The sequence below is a fragment of the Lactuca saligna genome, chromosome 5, assembly GCF_052625555.1.
Source record: "Lactuca saligna cultivar CGN05327 chromosome 5, ASM5262555v1, whole genome shotgun sequence".
NCBI classification, from domain to species: domain Eukaryota; kingdom Viridiplantae; phylum Streptophyta; class Magnoliopsida; order Asterales; family Asteraceae; genus Lactuca; species Lactuca saligna.
In genome coordinates, this window is record NC_136421.1 from 20,637,075 (window position 1) to 20,655,606 (window position 18,532).

The following is an 18,532-nucleotide window of genomic DNA, read 5'->3' on the forward strand; positions in this document are numbered from 1 at the left end:
AATCCTTATGACATATACTATAACTTTGGTTAAGATGATTTATTTTAATCAATGTTCAATTAAAAAGTCATTTTTAACGCTTACTACTTCTAAATTGACTAGCCCGAATTTGTAGGCGTCACATTTACATATAAAGATTTCCATAAAATACGGGGATATAAGATAATGTGGTTGGGAAATCGTTCACAAGAACGTGGTGCTAAACCATAAAGGAAAAGAAGGATTGTTGTAGGAACGACAACACAAATAAAATTGATTTGTAATTCTTAAAGAAGAAGCGAAGGAAAGTAGGAGGTAGGGCAGTCGTTGGCTGAGGAAGCAACCTACGATTAACAGTAAATAGAGAGTTTAAAGGGCTAGCATTTAATTTAAAGAATATCCAAAGATTAAGCTTAAATCGATAGTTTTTCACATACCGTCAACAATAATATATATAATTAATGAGATTTTTTAATGTGTCATAAGACTATATATAAGATACATTAATTTAAAAAGACATATAACATACATTTAATTGAAAGAAATGTAAACATTAATTATGTGTAATCTTACCATAATTAAATTTAAATATATTAATTTTAAAAAGTATTATTTCTAATTAATGTGTATCACATTTAATTATGACAATATTTCTCGTTGAAAAATCATTTAATTAATTTGGAAGCATTGATTGTTTGCTTATATGACATTCACATTTAGTGTTGATTTTTTTTTTGGGAAATGGTAAGTGGAAGCCTATTCGCGATAATTCAATGAACACACTGGGTTCGAACTCCTTTATAGGGCAAACCCAGCCCCCATATGAATTTTCAGGGAAAAATTCCCCAAATACAGCACCACAAAAAGTAGTTTAAGGGAATCGAACTCTCAATTTTACGCCTCACGTGAATATAAAACATGGTGTATCAACCCAGCTAGACTAAACATGATATATGATATTTAGTAAATTGTAAATTTGGGCCTTGGGTTTTTATCAAAAACTATTAACTTAATCGATATTTTTAAATTGTTCTTAAATTTATATTTTATTGGCGATTGGTTACTCACCAATGTTATATGATTTCATAATTTGAATTAAACTTTCGATTTTGATCAAACCACATATGCCATAACAGCAAAATATCGTGAAACATAAGGACTCGGTTTGAGAAAATTTTAGATATTCGACCAGATTTGTGATTTTCGATGAAACATGGAAACCATCTTTGTAATTTACTTTACATGGTCACTAACAAAAAAAATGCACAAGTAACAACGTAAAGCAATTAATTTATTTATAGCATGCTTTTAATGAATCATATGCGTGTATGATACATTCAAATATTAAATGAGTATAGTTATTACTTATAAATACCATTAATTAATTATATAACAAGTATTCAACAAACCTGAAAAAACGTAACCAATTTATTTTGAAGTATTTTTATACATAAGTGTGTGAGAGAGTGACAGGGATTTAACGGCCAAAACCTACCTTAGAAAAGGAAAGATTCTTCCGTAAATTCAGTTAATCACGCCATTACTTACGCTCTTTTTTCTTCTTTATATATCTTCCCATCCCCTCCACTCAATCACCACTATCACCTCCCACTCACTACTCATGGCACCACCGTCTCTCTCCCTCATCCTCTTCTTCCTCCTTTCCTCCACCGCCATTTCCACCTCCGTACAGCCGCCTGAGCATACAGTACAACAAGTACAAAGGTACACCCACCACCCACCACCATTTCCAATTTCCATCTTTCAAACCACCATTTCCATTGTTATAATTTCTGAGCTAATTTGAACTTTGTGTTTGTGTTTCTGTAGGAGCTTGAATGACTCTCGGCGGAATCTCGGTTTCCTGTCATGCGGGACCGGAAACCCAATCGACGATTGCTGGCGATGCGACCCGAATTGGGAGAAGAACCGTCAACGACTAGCGGACTGCGCCATTGGGTTCGGAAAAGGAGCCGTCGGCGGTAGAGACGGAAAGATTTACGTCGTCACCGATTCAAGCGACAACGACGCCGTGAACCCAAAACCAGGGACGTTGCGATATGCTGTGATCCAAGACGAGCCACTGTGGATCATTTTCCAGCGTGACATGGTTATCAAACTAAAAGAAGAGCTAATCATGAACAGTTTCAAAACAATCGACGGCCGTGGCGCCAGCGTTCACATCGCCGGCGGACCCTGCATTACAATACAATACGTTACGAACATAATCATCCACGGAATCAACATCCACGACTGTAAACCGAGCGGGAACGCCATGGTTCGAAGCTCCCCGAGGCATTTCGGGTGGAGGACGATGTGCGATGGTGATGGTGTTTCGATATTTGGAGGAAGCCATGTGTGGGTCGACCATTGTTCTTTATCAAATTGCGCCGATGGGCTTATCGATGCGATCATGGGGTCCACAGCTATTACGTTATCAAACAATTTCATGACTCACCATGACAAAGTGATGCTTTTAGGTCATAGTGACTCATATGAGCAAGACAAGAACATGCAAGTCACCATTGCCTTTAACCACTTTGGTGAAGGTTTAGTTCAAAGGATGCCAAGGTAAATAGTTAGTTTTATTCGGTATTTATTCTTTCTAAATATAAAATTACCGACACCTTTTTCGGTCAAAAGTGTACAACTGACAGAAACGGTCAAATCTAAAATCTTTTTGGGGCTCCGTATCTAAATCTTTGTGCTATTGTGTAGTCTTGTAGGTATGCTGTTTGTACTTTTTTTAATATTTATATTTTCTGATTTTTTTTACTTGTTAATCTCAGATGTCGTCATGGATATTTTCATGTGGTGAATAACGACTACACCCATTGGGAGATGTATGCGATTGGAGGGAGTGCATCCCCTACCATCAATAGCCAAGGGAATAGATTTCTTGCACCCGATAGAAGATTTAGCAAAGAGGTAACAAGATTTCGAGAATCTAATTCCTCCGGATCTTTAGTACAAATTTTAATGCATAATGTACAACTCTTTACTGTTTGCTAAAAATGAAAAATGATGCAGGTTACGAAACACGAGGATGCACCGGAGAGCAAATGGAAAAACTGGAACTGGAGGTCGGAAGGGGATTTGATGTTGAATGGTGCGTTTTTCACACCATCGGGTGCTGGGGCATCATCTAGCTACGCAAGGGCTTCAAGCCTTGGGGCTAGACCTTCATCGATCGTGTCTGCACTCACGACTAATGCAGGAGCCCTTATTTGCAGGAAGGGCTCTCGTTGTTGATCGAAATACAACAAGTCAACAACTAAACTGTAATTTTGACCATAAAAGGCAAAATTACCGTCATTGATTGGGGGATATTTTACTAGGGTTATATTTTTGATTTTTCATTGTTTCCCTCCATTATTTAAGGGTAGTTTTATTTTTATTTTTTTTTACTTTTACTTTTACTTTTTTGAAGTTTTTTGATTTTGACTATATTGTTCCCAAGTACAACCTCGGCTTGTCTCTATATGCGAGTTAAGAAGTGTTGTTTATGTATACATATAATACTTAATGAATTGCTGTTGAAGAAATAATTGTATTTATAAATTCGTAATTAATGGCTTTGAATTGAAATATTGGATGTTATTGTTAAACATCTATTAGTTCTAAGCTCTTTATAAGTGGAAGCCAAAGCGCCACACTACCAAGCAACTAGCATCAAAGAAACAAAGGACAATTAGAAATAGCATGAACGAAAGCTAAAGTAACTCCAAGATACCAATCTAAGCTAAACACATTTGCCCAATGTTTAATCCAATTAAAGATATTAATTTGTACTGTATTCATTTTAATTGCAGAAATCCTTGTCTTCTTGAATAAAACAACATTTTTTGCTATCCAAATGACCCATAACACCGAATGAATGTGAGATTAGAATTTTTTATTTGCCTTTAAGGAGAGCAATGAACGGATTTAAAGTAGGATAAAAGATTAATGTGTGCACCAATGGGCCTAAAAACTACACACGAAACCTTGACGCAACATAAAAATTCTAGTCGTGTATAGGCAACATAGAAAAAACATTATCCATTCTTAAGTCAAACTGTAGAAGGCCAAGGAGGTGTTACGGATGTTAACACCTATATAGACAAGATTCGGACCTAAAAGTATTCAATTTCGGGCAAGACACACGTAAATACAATTAAGTTTAAGTAGGGCCCAATTGTTCCACACAATTGCAACCATATTTGAGTGACAAGTAGAGGAGTCAACAAGCGATCCAATAGATTTCATCGAGAAAGATTTTAATTTGCCCCCAAGCAGCTCCCAATAATCTTTAGAAGCAAACAACATTAATTATTTTCAAAAGGTTAGCCAAATGACTAACAATTTCTTGCCTTGGAAAATCTTTCAAACCATTTGATGTAAATTGTTTTTTGTCTTATGGATCTTTCCAAATTTCTCATTAATGTTGGTCTAAGAATAAAGTCTTACGGAATTGGGACACATTTTTAATCCTTATGGAATGTAGGTGGAGATTGGGATATAAACTGGATTCCATAGTGGGTATGGAGACTGATTCCAGAATGGATATGGAGACTGATTCTAGATACCATCGATCGGTTGAGATCCCTACTAATTAGTTGGGCCAAATACCCCTTCTTGAATACTATATTTTTACCAGATATTCAGATACATTTTTATCACTTTAAGATTTAAAAGAAACTAGTATTTTGTCACTCCACACATTGTGGCGACGAACACATTTGCAAAGACTACCACACAAGTATAAAAATGAAGTTTCGATCCAAACAATTATGTATGATGGAGGCGATAAAAAATAAGGTTTTAAATTATATCTTGTTTGGTGCAACACAATAAATGATAATTAATTATGAAATTCTAATAATAGAAGGAAATATTAATAAAAACGAAAACCATAAAAGAAAATTATTTAAGGGACCAAAAACAGATCTTTAAAATATAGTAAGTCATCAAAATCGTAAATCATAAAATACTAATAATTTAGCTTTAAAATTATAAACGATCAAAGTTGTTATATGAAAATTATTTGAAGAGAAAATGTATAAATATGAGATTATGCTATGACTAGAATCAAAATATCAATTTACAAGATGATGTTTTTGTGAATCATGTATTTCATGCTTAAATCCTTATAATATAATAAGTTTTTAGCTTTTTTAAACTCAGTAAAAAAAAACATCATTTTTTTGAACTGTCGAGTTAATGTAGGTGGGCTTGAGCGAATCTCCGTGATGGTCCTTCCATCATCCATGGGTCTATAAATATATTTGCAAGGAAAAAACAAAATCATTTATAATTTACTTTTTGAAAAAACAAAAACCAATAAAAAAATCTTAAAAATCAAATAGAATATTTAAATAAAAAAATAAAATATCTTTGTAACTAACATTTTTTTTTTCACCCACATTGAGTCAAACCCAAGACTTCTTGTTAATCTCCATTAGAAGTGAAACTCCTAAGATTTAAACCCGTAACAAGTGAATGTGGGGTAAACACTCCTGACATCATCCTAGCTGAGTTAGGAATCATTGGCAAACCCAAATAATAGTAAGTCTTCCTCACAAACCATATTTGGTAATCACTATATATATAATGAAAATTTTAATTAAATACATATTATAAATAATATAATTTAATCAATAGTACAATAGAAATAACATATTTATAGTAAAGACAAATAAAAAATGTTGTGTCACTGCTGGACAAATCAGGAATACTGAACGAGGGCAAAAAATGATGTTGTTTTATGTTAACTCAAAAGTTATTTGAATTTACTTTAACTGATAATAACAAAATATTAAAATAGAGATTTCATAAGGCTAATTATTATAAATATAATCAGTATTAAATAAAAAGTAATTTGATGATACTCGATAAAGGTTAACACAAAAAGGGAACAATATGGGTGGGTTATTTAGCTAAAGGGTTATTTATTTATTACCATTTTTATTGATAAAAGACAAAGACTTCAATTTTAAGTTTTACATTTATGAAGAACTTATATATATATATATATATATATATATATATATATATATATATATATATATCGTGCGGACGTATGGACAATGCTATTCTGTGAGAATGTCAAAAAAAATATGTTGTTTTAATGTGAATACGTTAAATATTACATAATTATTGTCATTATTACGCACTCTTAGTAATTAAATCGTTTATAAGGTTATTATAAACTTTTATTATTATTTTCATTCGGAATGTTTATTGAGTCGTATTAAGAATGAAAATGAGTAAAAAACGATGCGTGAGAACAAAAATGAATAAGAATTAGTGAGAATGCATGAAAATGACGATAGTTGTGTAAAGTTAAACGCATTCACATTAACAAACAACTTATTCTCTTACTAATTCTCATAGAATAACGTTGTCCACACGTTCAAAAATAACGCTGTTGTTAAATTTAATATAATGATCCGTATACTAAGTGTATATAATATGTAGATTATTTTGAATTATATGACAATATATAGACATCTATTAAAACTGCATAATCTCAATCGTTTGAATGATCTCTACCCGGGGTTACTCATAAATAAAAATTAAAAATAATATATGATTTAATATTATTTGTTACTGATAATTAAAATTTTAAATTTTATTTGTTTAACGTTTTAATTTCTATAATTACAATTATTTAAAATATCAAATATTGTTTTTGTTTTTAAAAGTAACAAAATAATTGTTATACAAAGTTAATTTTAATGGTTGTTATTTTAAATTACTTTAATCTACTTATTTGAAAACTTTTAATGATTATAAAAATATATTTAGGTAATATTTTAGTTAAATTGAGATTACGATTTAATTTTTGCATTTAACACTATAATTTATCACTTTTAACTATTCACATAATATTCTTTGAGTTTTTAAGCGAAACTGAAATTTATATTTAAGTTGACCAGACAATGTTATATTTAAATTAACAATTTCAGTATTTTATCCAAACTGTTCAAAAATTGTAGTTTAAAACTTATAATGGTTTACATATAACAACATATTAAATCTAATAAATTAAGTATAATATGCTAATATTTAAAGACATAACTTTATAAGTAGATGTAAAAACATTATTTTAATATTAAAGCTTAGTTTATTTATGAGTACACTTTATGTTTGATATTTATTTAACCTTATTAACCAATTTATAATAATTATTAGAAAGACACTATAATTTATCACTTTTAACTATTTACAAAATATTCTTTGAGTTGTTTAAGTTAAACTAAAATTTATATTTAAGTTGATCCTGTAATATTATATTTAAATTAACAATTTAAGTATTTTATCCAAACTATTAGTTTTAAAATGATAATGGTTTACATACAACAATATTTTAAAATTAATAAATAAAGTATAATATGTTAAAAGTTAATGACATAACTTTATAAATAAAAGTAAATATACTATTTTAATATTGAAATTTTATTTATATATGATTACATTTTAGGTTTGATATTTATTTAACCTTATTAACCAACTTATAATCATTATTAAATAGAAATTGAAAAGTTATAGAAGTTTCAATTGAATGTGGTGAAGTCTTTACAACTATATGTTTTCTTAAATATAACAATAACGTTGTTGTTAAATTTGATATAATAATTCGTATACTAAGTTTATAGAATATATTGATTATTATGGTTTAATGTTATTCATTATTGTTAATATTAATTCATTTTTTTTAAAATTTATTTGCGTGACATTTTAATTTCTTTCATTATAATTATTTATAACATCAAATATTGTTTTTTGTTTTTAAAGTTAAAAATATAATCGTTTATATAAAGTTAGTTTTAACTATTGTTATTGTAAGTTATTTTAAACTACTTATTTGAAAACTTTTAATCTTATAAAAATATGTTTAGGAAATATTAAAATTAAAACTTAGTTTTTGAATTTAGCACTACTATTTATCACTTTTAAGTATTCATAAAATTTTCTTTGGGTTTTTAAGTGGAACTTAAATTTATATTTAAGTTGATCTTGTAATGTTAGATGAAAACTAACAATTTAAGTAATTTATCTAAACTGTTCAAAAATTTTAGCTTTAAATTGATAATGATTTACATACAAAAACATATAAAATCTAATTAATTAAGTAAAATATGTTAAAAGTTAAAGACATAACTTTATAAATAAAAGTAAAGATATTATTTTAATATTGAAATTTATTTTATATATGATTACACTTTAGGTTGACCATGTAATTTTATAGCTTGAAACTCCAATTTAACACTACAACTTATCACTTTTATCTATTCACAAAATATTATTTGGGTTTTTAAGTGGAACTAAAATTTATATATAAACCATGTAATATTATATTTAAATTAACAATTTAAGTATTTTATCCAAACTGTTAAAAAGTTGTAGCTTTAAACTGATAATGATTTACATATAACTACATATTAATTCTAATAAATTAAGTATAATATGTTAAAAGTTAAAGATACAACTTTATAAATAAAAGTAAAGATATTATTTTAATATTGAAATTTAGGTTATATAAAATTACACTTTAGGTCTGATATTTATTTAACCTTATTAATCAATTTATAATCATTATTAGAAATAAATTGAAAAGTCATGGGAATTTCAAATGAATGTGGTGAAAAGAAAAATTCTTCTTTTATAAGTATATATATATATATATATATATATATATATATATATGTGTGTGTGTGTGTGTGTGTGTGTGTGTGTGTGTGTGTGTGTGTGTATATATATATATATATATATATATATATATATAGAGAGAGAGAGAGAGAGAGTTATTTATGTGAGACGACTTAATTTTTTAAGATCGTGAGGCGTAATCCTAGCCACTCATTTTGTAGATAAGAAAAAACATTTTTAAAATGCAAAATAATTGAAATTTTTTGATTTTTTTAAATATTATTTTCATCATTTATATTTTCCAAAAATAAAATAATAATAATGAAATAAAAAATTACCGTTTTTTACATATTCTAGTAGAATATTAAAATATTTTACATATCTGGCAAATCTAATAAAATACTAAAATATTCTAACATTCTAAAAATCACATTAGAATATTTACAGTGTAATATTTTATTAGAATATTTCATATATTTTAAAAAACAATAATTTTTATTTATTATTTTAGGTAAATAAAATGAGGAAAATAATAATTAAAATAAAAAATTTCAGACTTTTCCTTTTTATTTTGCATTTTAAAATAATTTTTAGATTGCGCCTTACGGTCTCACAAAATTACTATGATCTCAAATGATAAAAATTATAAAATCAAGAACGTGAGACAAATTTGAGCCACATATTTCAAATATGTTGCATAAGCATTTCAACATACTAGTACGACGGATATATATATATATATATTGTTTCGGTCAAAAATTACACAAGTACTAATCAACCAAATTAAATGAGAGACTGTGATGTTCAGATTGTGTAATAGAAAATGATAAAAGAAGTGACACAATGGTTTACAAGGAAAGTGTAACACTCTAAAATTTCAAATAAAGTTTTCATTTTTAAAAATCATACAAACACAATTCCTCATTTCTCAAAACCCAAATGTATAAGTTGTGCAAAATACAAGACAACAAAATGTTTGACAATATCCCAGAATCCTCAAAACATAATCTCAAGCTGGTGTGTACAATCATGCTGGCGCCTTCCCACGAGCCTAAGAGGTACCTGAAACATATTTCACACAATACTGTAAGCATGGAGCTTAGTGAGTTCTCCAAAATACCACACTAAAATAATTATCCTCTTATGGTTATATCTCGATAAGGACCCTCCGATCATTTTTATCAGTGAAGACCCTCCGATCTTACAACTCAGGTTGGACCCTCCAGTCCGGTATCTCAGTGAGGACCCTCTGGTTTCACAACTCGGTTTGGACCCTCCGATCCTAACTCAATAATGCACAAAATAATATACAACATAAATAAGAAAGACAAAATCCATGATATCACATAACTCAGTATAAGCACATAAGACCCTCCAGTCAATAACTCAAGTAAGACCCTCTAGTCACACATTATTGCCACTTAGGTAAGCATAGTGAGAAGACTCACCTCGTAAGTAAGCAAGCATGTCTCGTACTCAACGATTGATCTAAACTCCACCTACATGTCTTAATCATCTCTAATACAATTTATAACAACTCCAAAGATGTTAAACTAACCCCTTTTCTAACTCTCAGAAAGGGTGAAAGACCATTTTACCCCTCCATGGTCTCCAAAATCCATAACTTGACCAAACCCTAAAAGTCAATCGAAGTCAACACTCGAGTCAATAGTCCATGTTGACCCAACTCGTCGAGTGCATCTATGTGACTCTTCGAGTTCCTTCGTTTCTCTGAAATATCGAGAAAATCTAACTCAACTCGCCGAGTTTGCAACGTGTCCAGACTATCGGGGAAAACCCTAACCAACTCGTCGAGTCCCTTCAGTCCATTCTCTCGTTTAGATGCTTTTAAGCATAACTGAGGCCCCATACTCTAGATCTAGCCTTCTAAGGTTGAAATACCATGTAAAGCTACAAGCTTTACGTCTATACATGGCATCTATGGCTAAGTTGCCAACACAAAGCTCAACAAAGGGTTTAAGGCATGAAAGTTGGCCAAAGCTTGATAAAGCTTTAACCTTTAGGCCTAAGGGACCTAGTATTGTCCAGATCTGAAGTCTCGTCTTCAAATCATGCTCCAATAACTAAAAGACTCAAAAAGAAGGTGGAAATGGCCATAAACTCTCTAATGGAGAGATCTAATAGACAAATGGGCAAGGTAATGGCTTTTTACCTCCAAAGGACCGATAACACTAAATGAATGCTGGATCCAAGAGTCCCTTCTCATTCCAAACCTTTTTCTCTTCAAGCTCCTTCAAAGAATGCACCAAAATACACACTCTTAGCCCCCACCCCCTTCTCTCAGAAGGTAACAACTCGATTAGGGTTTCTCTTAGGGTGCTAAGGTAATAAGGGAGGCAGGGTAAAGGACTTAAGGTCCTTTAAATAGGGTGTGAACCCTAAAAATTAGGGTTTTCAAACTCATCTCCTACTCGTTGATTCGGGTCCCCCAACTCGTCGAGTAGACTCTAAAAACCACACGGCTATCTCAATCTCTACTCGACAAATTGGGGCCTCCAACTTGTTGAGTTGCCCTATCAAAGTGAATATAAAATGATTTAAATTTGACCTGGGAGTGAGGATGTTACAATTCTCCCTCACTAGAATCATAATTTTCCCTCGAAGTTATCCTACGGAAGCAACTCTGGGTACTACTCATGCATCTCGAACTCTGGCTCCCAAAGTCCACTCAGATCCCTCCGATGCTGCCACTGAACCTGAACCAAGGGCACCTCTTTATTCCTCAAGAACTTCACCTTCTTATCCAAAATCTCCACCGGATTCTCGATGTAGTCCAGGAGATCATAAACCTAAATGTCTTATAATGGGACCACTGCCGTCTCGTCAACTATACACTTTCTCAACTGGGATACATGGAAGGTGTTATGAATATGGCTCAACTCTGCAGGCAGCTCTAGCCGATAAGCCATCTTACTTACTCGAGCTATCACTCTAAAAGGACCAATGTATCTAGGTCCCAAATTTGCCTTCTTCCTAAATCAAATCACCCCTTTCCATGGGGATACCTTTAGGAGGACAAAACTACCAACCTGGAATTCTAGTTCGAAACATCTCCAGTCTGCGTAACACTTCTGACGAATCTAGGCCGTCAGTAACCTCTGTCTGACCTGATGGATTTGCTCTGTCGTCTTGAGCACTATCTCAGTGATCCCCATTACTCTCTGCCCTGCCTCTCCTCAGCAGATGGGAGTCCGACACCTCCACCCATATAAAAGCTCAAAGGGTGGTATACCAATACTGGAGTAATGGTTGTTATTGTATGAAAACTTAGCCAAGGGCAAGTAAGTGTCTTAACTTCCAGTGAATTCCATTACACATGTGCGTAACATGTCCTTTAGCGTCTGAATCATCCGCTCGCTCTGCCCGTATGTCTATGGGTGGTATGCGGTGCTGAAATGCAGCCATGTACCTAACTCCTCATGAAATTTCTTCCACAAACTAGAAGTAAAACGCACATCCCGATCTGACACTATCGATATTGGCACCCCATGTTGTGCCACTACCTCTCGAATGTAGATCTAAGCTAGTTTCTCTGTAGAAGAGCTCTCACTTATAGCCAGGAAGTGAGCAATCTTCGTTAACCAATCTACAATCACCCATATTGCATCGACACCTTGCATAATCCTCGGTAACTTGGTAATAAAATCCATGGAGATCTGTTCCCACTTTCACAGGGAAATCTCCAAGGGATGTTGTAACACCGTAAATTTTCAAATAAAATTTTCATTTAAAATTGCATAATTCTCATAACACATTTCACAAAAATCTCATATATTAAATTTACAAATCACAACTCCTTAATTGTTTGATTAAAATCTAGGATCTTCAAAACATAACTCTTTCACAGGTGTGTACAATCAACAAGTGCCTTCCCACGATCGTGAGAAAAAAACCTGAAACACATAACACATAACACGGTAAGCACGAAGCTTAGTGAGTTCTCCAAAATACCACACACACAGCTCATTAGCCACTCGAGGTTATATCACTGTACGACCTTATGGTCAATGTGTCTCATTGGGAACCTCCAGTCCCACTGTTCGTTGGACCCTCTGGTCCGGTTTGTAAAGCTCTGCATGGTATAAATCACAAAGACATAATGCACAACATAAAACATATGGTAAACTATAGTGAGAAGACTCACCTTGCTAGCAGCAAGCAATTTTCCTCGAACTTGAATCTCGAACTAGCCACTGCCTAACACATAGGGTAAACATCTCTAATTAATACTCGATTCTCGACTCTAAGTAACCAAATGTTATTCTTCTCTCTCTAACTCTTGAATTGGGTAAAAGACCATTTTACCTCCCTGGTCTCCATTACTCATGTTAACCAACCCTAAAGTCAACAGAAGTCAAACTCGAGTCAACAGTTCATGTTTGACCCGCCTCATCGAGTGCACTCGTGCGACTCGTCGAGTGCCATTTTTTCCTCAGAAGTCTCAAGAAAGTCCAGCTGAACTCGTCGAGTCGACCTGAAAATCGTCGAGTTATCACACAAGCAGACCCATCGGGACAAACCCTCACCGACTCGTCGAGTCAAGCCATGGACTCAGCGAGTCCCTTCATAATCATATCTCATTCAGCCGTTTTCAAGGAAAAGAACCTTCCCAAACTCTAGATCTACCCTCCTAAGGCTCATTAATCACGTAAAGTCACAAGCTTTACGTTAATGCATGGCATTTTGAGCTTATAATGCCAAAACACATACCAAAAAGGGTTTTTCACTCAAGATCATTATTATGGTTGGATAAAGCAGAGACTTTTGGACTCTAGGGACCTCACATGGTCCAGATCTAAAGTTCAACCCTCTCAATGAGAATGAAACACTCAAGGCCCTCATATTTGGGTGGAAAAACCCTAGATTCACAAAATCATGAGATATATACTAAATAATGAGAAAGGTGCAAGCTTTATACCTTTCCTAGAAGCTTTGATGTGAAACAACCTCAGATCTAGCAACATACTCTTGCCCCTTGGCTTGGAAATCTTTTCTTCTCTTCACAAGATGCACCAAACACTCATAATTAGCAAGGCACTCTCTCCTCAAGCTCAATGGTCACTTAGGGTTTTCTCTCAACGAAGGGTAGCCGTAAATGAGGCTATAAGTGCCATTAAATAGGCTACAAACCCGGAAAAATTAAGGTTTCTCTGCCCAGCACCTACTCGGCGAGTCAGCTCTCTGACTCGTCGAGTCCACTCATTAAATCCATGTTAGCAACTCGACCCTACTCGGCGAGTCAGACTCACGACTCGTCGAGTCACTCTAAAAATCTCAAAGATAAACACACATTAATGCATCTGAAAGTCTGGATGTTACAATTCTCCCTCTCTTGAATTAGATTTCGCCCTCGAAATTGCTTCTCAACATCACATAGACCGAACCCAACAACCCGAAAAGTACCACCGAAAGGATCTCATATCACACAATTATATTCCTCCATGGACATCGTAAACCAAATAGGAACTCCTAAACCCGGAAGAGGACTTACCCTTCTGTCGTTATGATATCCTTTCTGACTCTCCAGAATCTAAAAACTCTAGTGGCCTGTCTTACTGCTAGGCTGCCCTCTCAAGCTATCACCATGTTATTCGCTCCTCAAATAACAAACCCCGGAAAACTCATTGCCCTTCTAATTGTCTCGTTGCGACGGCTAGAAACAAGTCAAAGCCCAAATATTTGTCACCGATCACTCACACTGGACATACTAGGCGATCATAACATACATCAAGGAACGAAAGGGTCACATTACACCATAAACCCATCCACTGTACTACAATCGAAACCCATCTGAACAAAGAACATTCAACACCCTGCCCTCAAACATAAGAAAATGATCATGCTTAGTCAGAAGGATCCTCTGACATTTAACAATCATAAGCCTCAACTCCCTCTCATATATCCCTTTCAACACGGAGCACCAGGTCAACTCTTGTTCCTACAGTTGAACCTCCAAAGGTTGTCCTTTGCATGTCCCAAAACGTCTCAATGACTTTTTTCTCACAAAAACTATCTCGGCCCAGTGTGACACACAAGTCACGAAGTTCGCTTTAACTCAAGTGAATACGAAAATCGTCTCACCCTCGACCTTTGTCGTCTACTACTTATTAGTCTCATATGTCCCGGGTTCCTTTCCATACAAGTGAACTGACCCACCCAGGTCTAAGACATCATATGACAAACAATACCCCCCAAAATGAAGCCCATCTCTGAATCCGGAATCTCATTCGCCTACTCAATACACCACCCAAACCAAGCTCAAACTCAAGAGTCTAGTCCGGCACATGATTGGAACCACTCGTCCCAATGAAGCACTCACTTCATGACCCCTGACCCGCAACCCACGATTACATCACTCCTCTAATTCCTCTCGATTGCAAAAACCACAACTTAACTTAGAATATAACGATCCCCGACAAGCATGGAGACCCCAGTCTCGCCCCTGATCCTACCATCAGGTTCCCGAAACTCAAAGAATAAGGCTACCCAAGCCTAAAACTCTTTTGCACCGCTTTAACTATCGAATACTACGGCTCCATATAGTACCTTAACATTCCCTCATACTATCTCGTGAAGGCTATGATGGGTTTTTGAGTTTTCTAACACTCCTATGGTGTACATGCAACCCTATAAACCTTGGATCTATATTTTCTCTATTATTGATATGTGCATATTTAGCCATATATTTAGTATAGATGTTTACCATTTATTAGCTAATTATTTACATATTATGGACAAAAGGTACTTAATAGTGTTCAAATTGTATTTGCAGTCCAAGAGAGAAGCTCGAAAGCAAAAGGAAGCAGGAGATACGATCGAAAGCTTGGGAACTAAAGAAAGAAAAAAAATGCCAAAACCTGAAGCTACTCGGCGAGTAGGGATGTCTACTCGACGAGTATGCACAAAGATTTGCAAAGCTACACGTGGAGTCCTTACCGTATACGAATTCCTCAAGGGGACTCGCTGAGTCGGTTGTCTACTCGACGAGTAGCCTCTATTTTGAGATATCTATAAATAGAAGCCACAAATCCGAATTCGCTCTCTTTGGCTTTTGGGAAGGTTACTTGGCAACTAAGGTGACTGCTGGAAATTTGAAGAACGTGAGAAGAACCCTAATCCTCAATTCTAAGAAGAATAAGGCAACTTAGGTTTAATTTTCCACTCTACCTTTGAATAGAACTATGCCTAACTTGTTTAAATTCATTTTTGAGCTTGTTTTTACTGCAATTATGAACTAACACCTTTAAATTGTATTTTGGGTAGATGATTTTGTGAATATGAGTTGATTTTATGGTTATGATTAATTTTAATGGTGATATTGTTTTGTTAAGCTTGTTAAAGACCCTCATATATTAATAACAACTATTTTCTATTATTAAATAAGTAATTAAGTTGTATGAACATCTCTTAGTTATTAATTGCATATGATTTATGTGACCACATAGTTATATGTCTAGGAATAATGAATGTGAAACTAGAATTAACTAGAAGATAGGTAAGTTAATACGTGAGATTGTGTGATACACTATCAACAAGAGGTTAATTTAATCATCAATTTAATTAACCATTACAAGTCTTACTTAACATAAATTAATTAAGTAGGGAACTTATTAATTTAGACAATTGGCCATTGCTTGAATTAATCTGTTTTCTAAGGATTAGCAATAACGAACGTGAACCTAATCATCTCAATCGGTAGCCAATGAAAAGTTAATCCGATATATTTACCATAAAATAAACCATAGGATCAATTGATTTGAACCTAAACAAAAGCCCTTTTATCATTGAATTTAGTTGCAATTTAATTGTTTAGCTATTTGTTGCTTACTTGAGTGTTAGTTAAGTTTTAGTTAAGTTTCTAGTCTTGTAAAGCAAGAGAAACCCCCTCTACTTTAATATTTGTTTTAGATAATATTAGTAATTAGTTTAATTTCTGTTCCCTGAGTTTGATACCCTAGTTATTTAACTATCTCACAATTGATAGGTCTACTACCTTTGTGTGTTTAATTCAGAATTAAAGAGTAGGATAAAACTAGTTCGTTTCACACACATCAAGTTTTTTTGCACCGTTGCCTGGGAGCGGTTCGAAAATTAATTCTAATTTCTAGTATCACCGATCCTTTTTGTGAGAATAATCTTGCACAAAGTTACTGCTTTAGTAGTCTATGTATTAGGTTTAGTTTTAATTTTATCTGATTTTTAAAAAAAATTTGTTTGATTTTTTTTTTTCAGTTTTAGCCTTCAACACGCCGAGTACAATCGTAGCTACTCTACGAGTCCATCGCTGAAACTCAGTTTCATTTTTATTTTATTTTTGTTCTTTTTACGTGTGTTTCCTATTTTGTTTACAGTTCGTTTATGACTAGGGGAGGAGGTACACCTTTGACCACACCGCTTAAAGACCCGAAAGCAACGTTGAGGAAAAACAAAGTCAAAAACGTAGGGGAAACTGCAACATCGAAAAATTAACCGTTGAATAATCTAAGAGCTGTTTTTGGTAAGAAAAGGGCAAGAAAGTAGGAGAATCCAACTTCTCTTCAGTGGCGGATGAAGACCTAAAGAAGGAGGACACCGAGTGTGAAACCAAAAGGGACGAATCCGAATCCAAAGAAGAAAGCGATTTTGGAGGCGAACACACTAACACCATGGCAAACATTGATGAAGTTCCCATGGGCGAATGGAAGAAGAGGATACGTGACGATACCAGACCGGGACTAGTATAACCCATAATTCCCTCGACTGCCACTTTCGAGCTAAAGGGGAACATACTTGCTCAACTTAAGGAAATTCCCTTATATGGGAAAGATCACGAAGAAGCTTACAAACACTTAGACGAGGTCAACGATGTAGCTGATTACTTCAATGTTCTAAATGTGCCTCGTGAAATTGTTTTGCTTCGTACGCTTCGCGTCACATTCAAAGGAGTTACGAAAGATTGGGTCAAGTCACTCTCTCCCGGATCCATCACTACATTGGCTAAGATGAAAGAAGAATTTATTGATCAATTTTGCCCTCCCTAAAAAATAGCCTACTTGAAGAAAGCCATAGCTAACTTTGAACAAAAAGCTGGAGAGTCCCTTTATGAGGCATGGGAGAGATATAAAGGTTTACTAAGGAACAACCTACATCACGATCTAAATAGCCAACAAGAAGTCTCCATTTTCTATGATGGAGTGAATGTGACCACAAGGCAACTCCTTGATTCGCAAGGACTTCTCACAAAGAACCCACCCCCGGAAATCAAAGAGCTAATTGAAGAATTCTCTAAACACTCTAGAAAATATCATAATCCAAGGAATGAGCTAAGTCGGGGGTCTGTGAACTCAGTTAATGATAGCATGGCAGCAATGATGGCTAAACTAGAGAGTTTGGATCGAAGAACGACTAAGATTGACCAATCCATCCATGCCATTAGGGTCGGTTGAGAGAATTGTAGAGGACCTCATATCACTAAGGATTGTGATCTTGATGAGAACGGGAACCGGAGGGTGCAATTATGCTATTCAAGTAGTGATAGGTTTGATGAAAATTAGTGGAAACCAAGGAAGGAATGGCTCCCGTATGACGAGTACAAAAAAGAAAAGGAGGAGAAATTTAAGAAAAAAGAAAGGGGATTTTATCAAAAAGAGGAACCAATGCTGGAGAAGAAAGCCGACTTAGAAGATATGTTCACAAGATTTGTAGCCGCGTCTGAGAAAAGGCACAATGATACCGATGCTGAAATGAAAGAGCAAAGAAATATGCTTAGAGAACATCAAACTATGATGAAGGATCAAAAAATAGGCTTAGGAATCAGCAAACATCTATTCATTACATTAAAAAACAACTAGGCCAACTTGCACAAAAAATTAACCAAAGAGCACCCAGTGGACTTCCTAGCAATATTGAGCAAAGTCCA

The 18,532-nt window shown here is 34.0% G+C and overlaps 1 protein-coding gene and 1 non-coding gene across 2 annotated transcripts; one reads left to right on the forward strand and one right to left on the reverse strand.

The window, feature by feature from the left end:
* Window positions 1-1,556: 1,556 nt before the first annotated feature.
* Window positions 1,557-3,527, forward strand: LOC145045321 (putative pectate lyase 5). The gene is made up of 4 exons (XM_078993658.1): window positions 1,557-1,704; window positions 1,810-2,550; window positions 2,769-2,907; window positions 3,010-3,527. The coding sequence occupies exons 1-4, from the start codon at window positions 1,601-1,603 to the stop codon at window positions 3,229-3,231; spliced, it is 1,206 nt and encodes a 401-aa protein (XP_078849784.1). The 5' UTR covers window positions 1,557-1,600; the 3' UTR covers window positions 3,232-3,527.
* Window positions 3,528-17,664: 14,137 nt separating this feature from the next.
* LOC144999225 (small nucleolar RNA R71) lies at window positions 17,665-17,770 on the reverse strand. Its single transcript, XR_013660743.1, has one exon. It is a non-coding gene; the product is annotated as a small nucleolar RNA R71 (small nucleolar RNA).
* Between the last annotated feature and the right edge of the window lie 762 nt (window positions 17,771-18,532).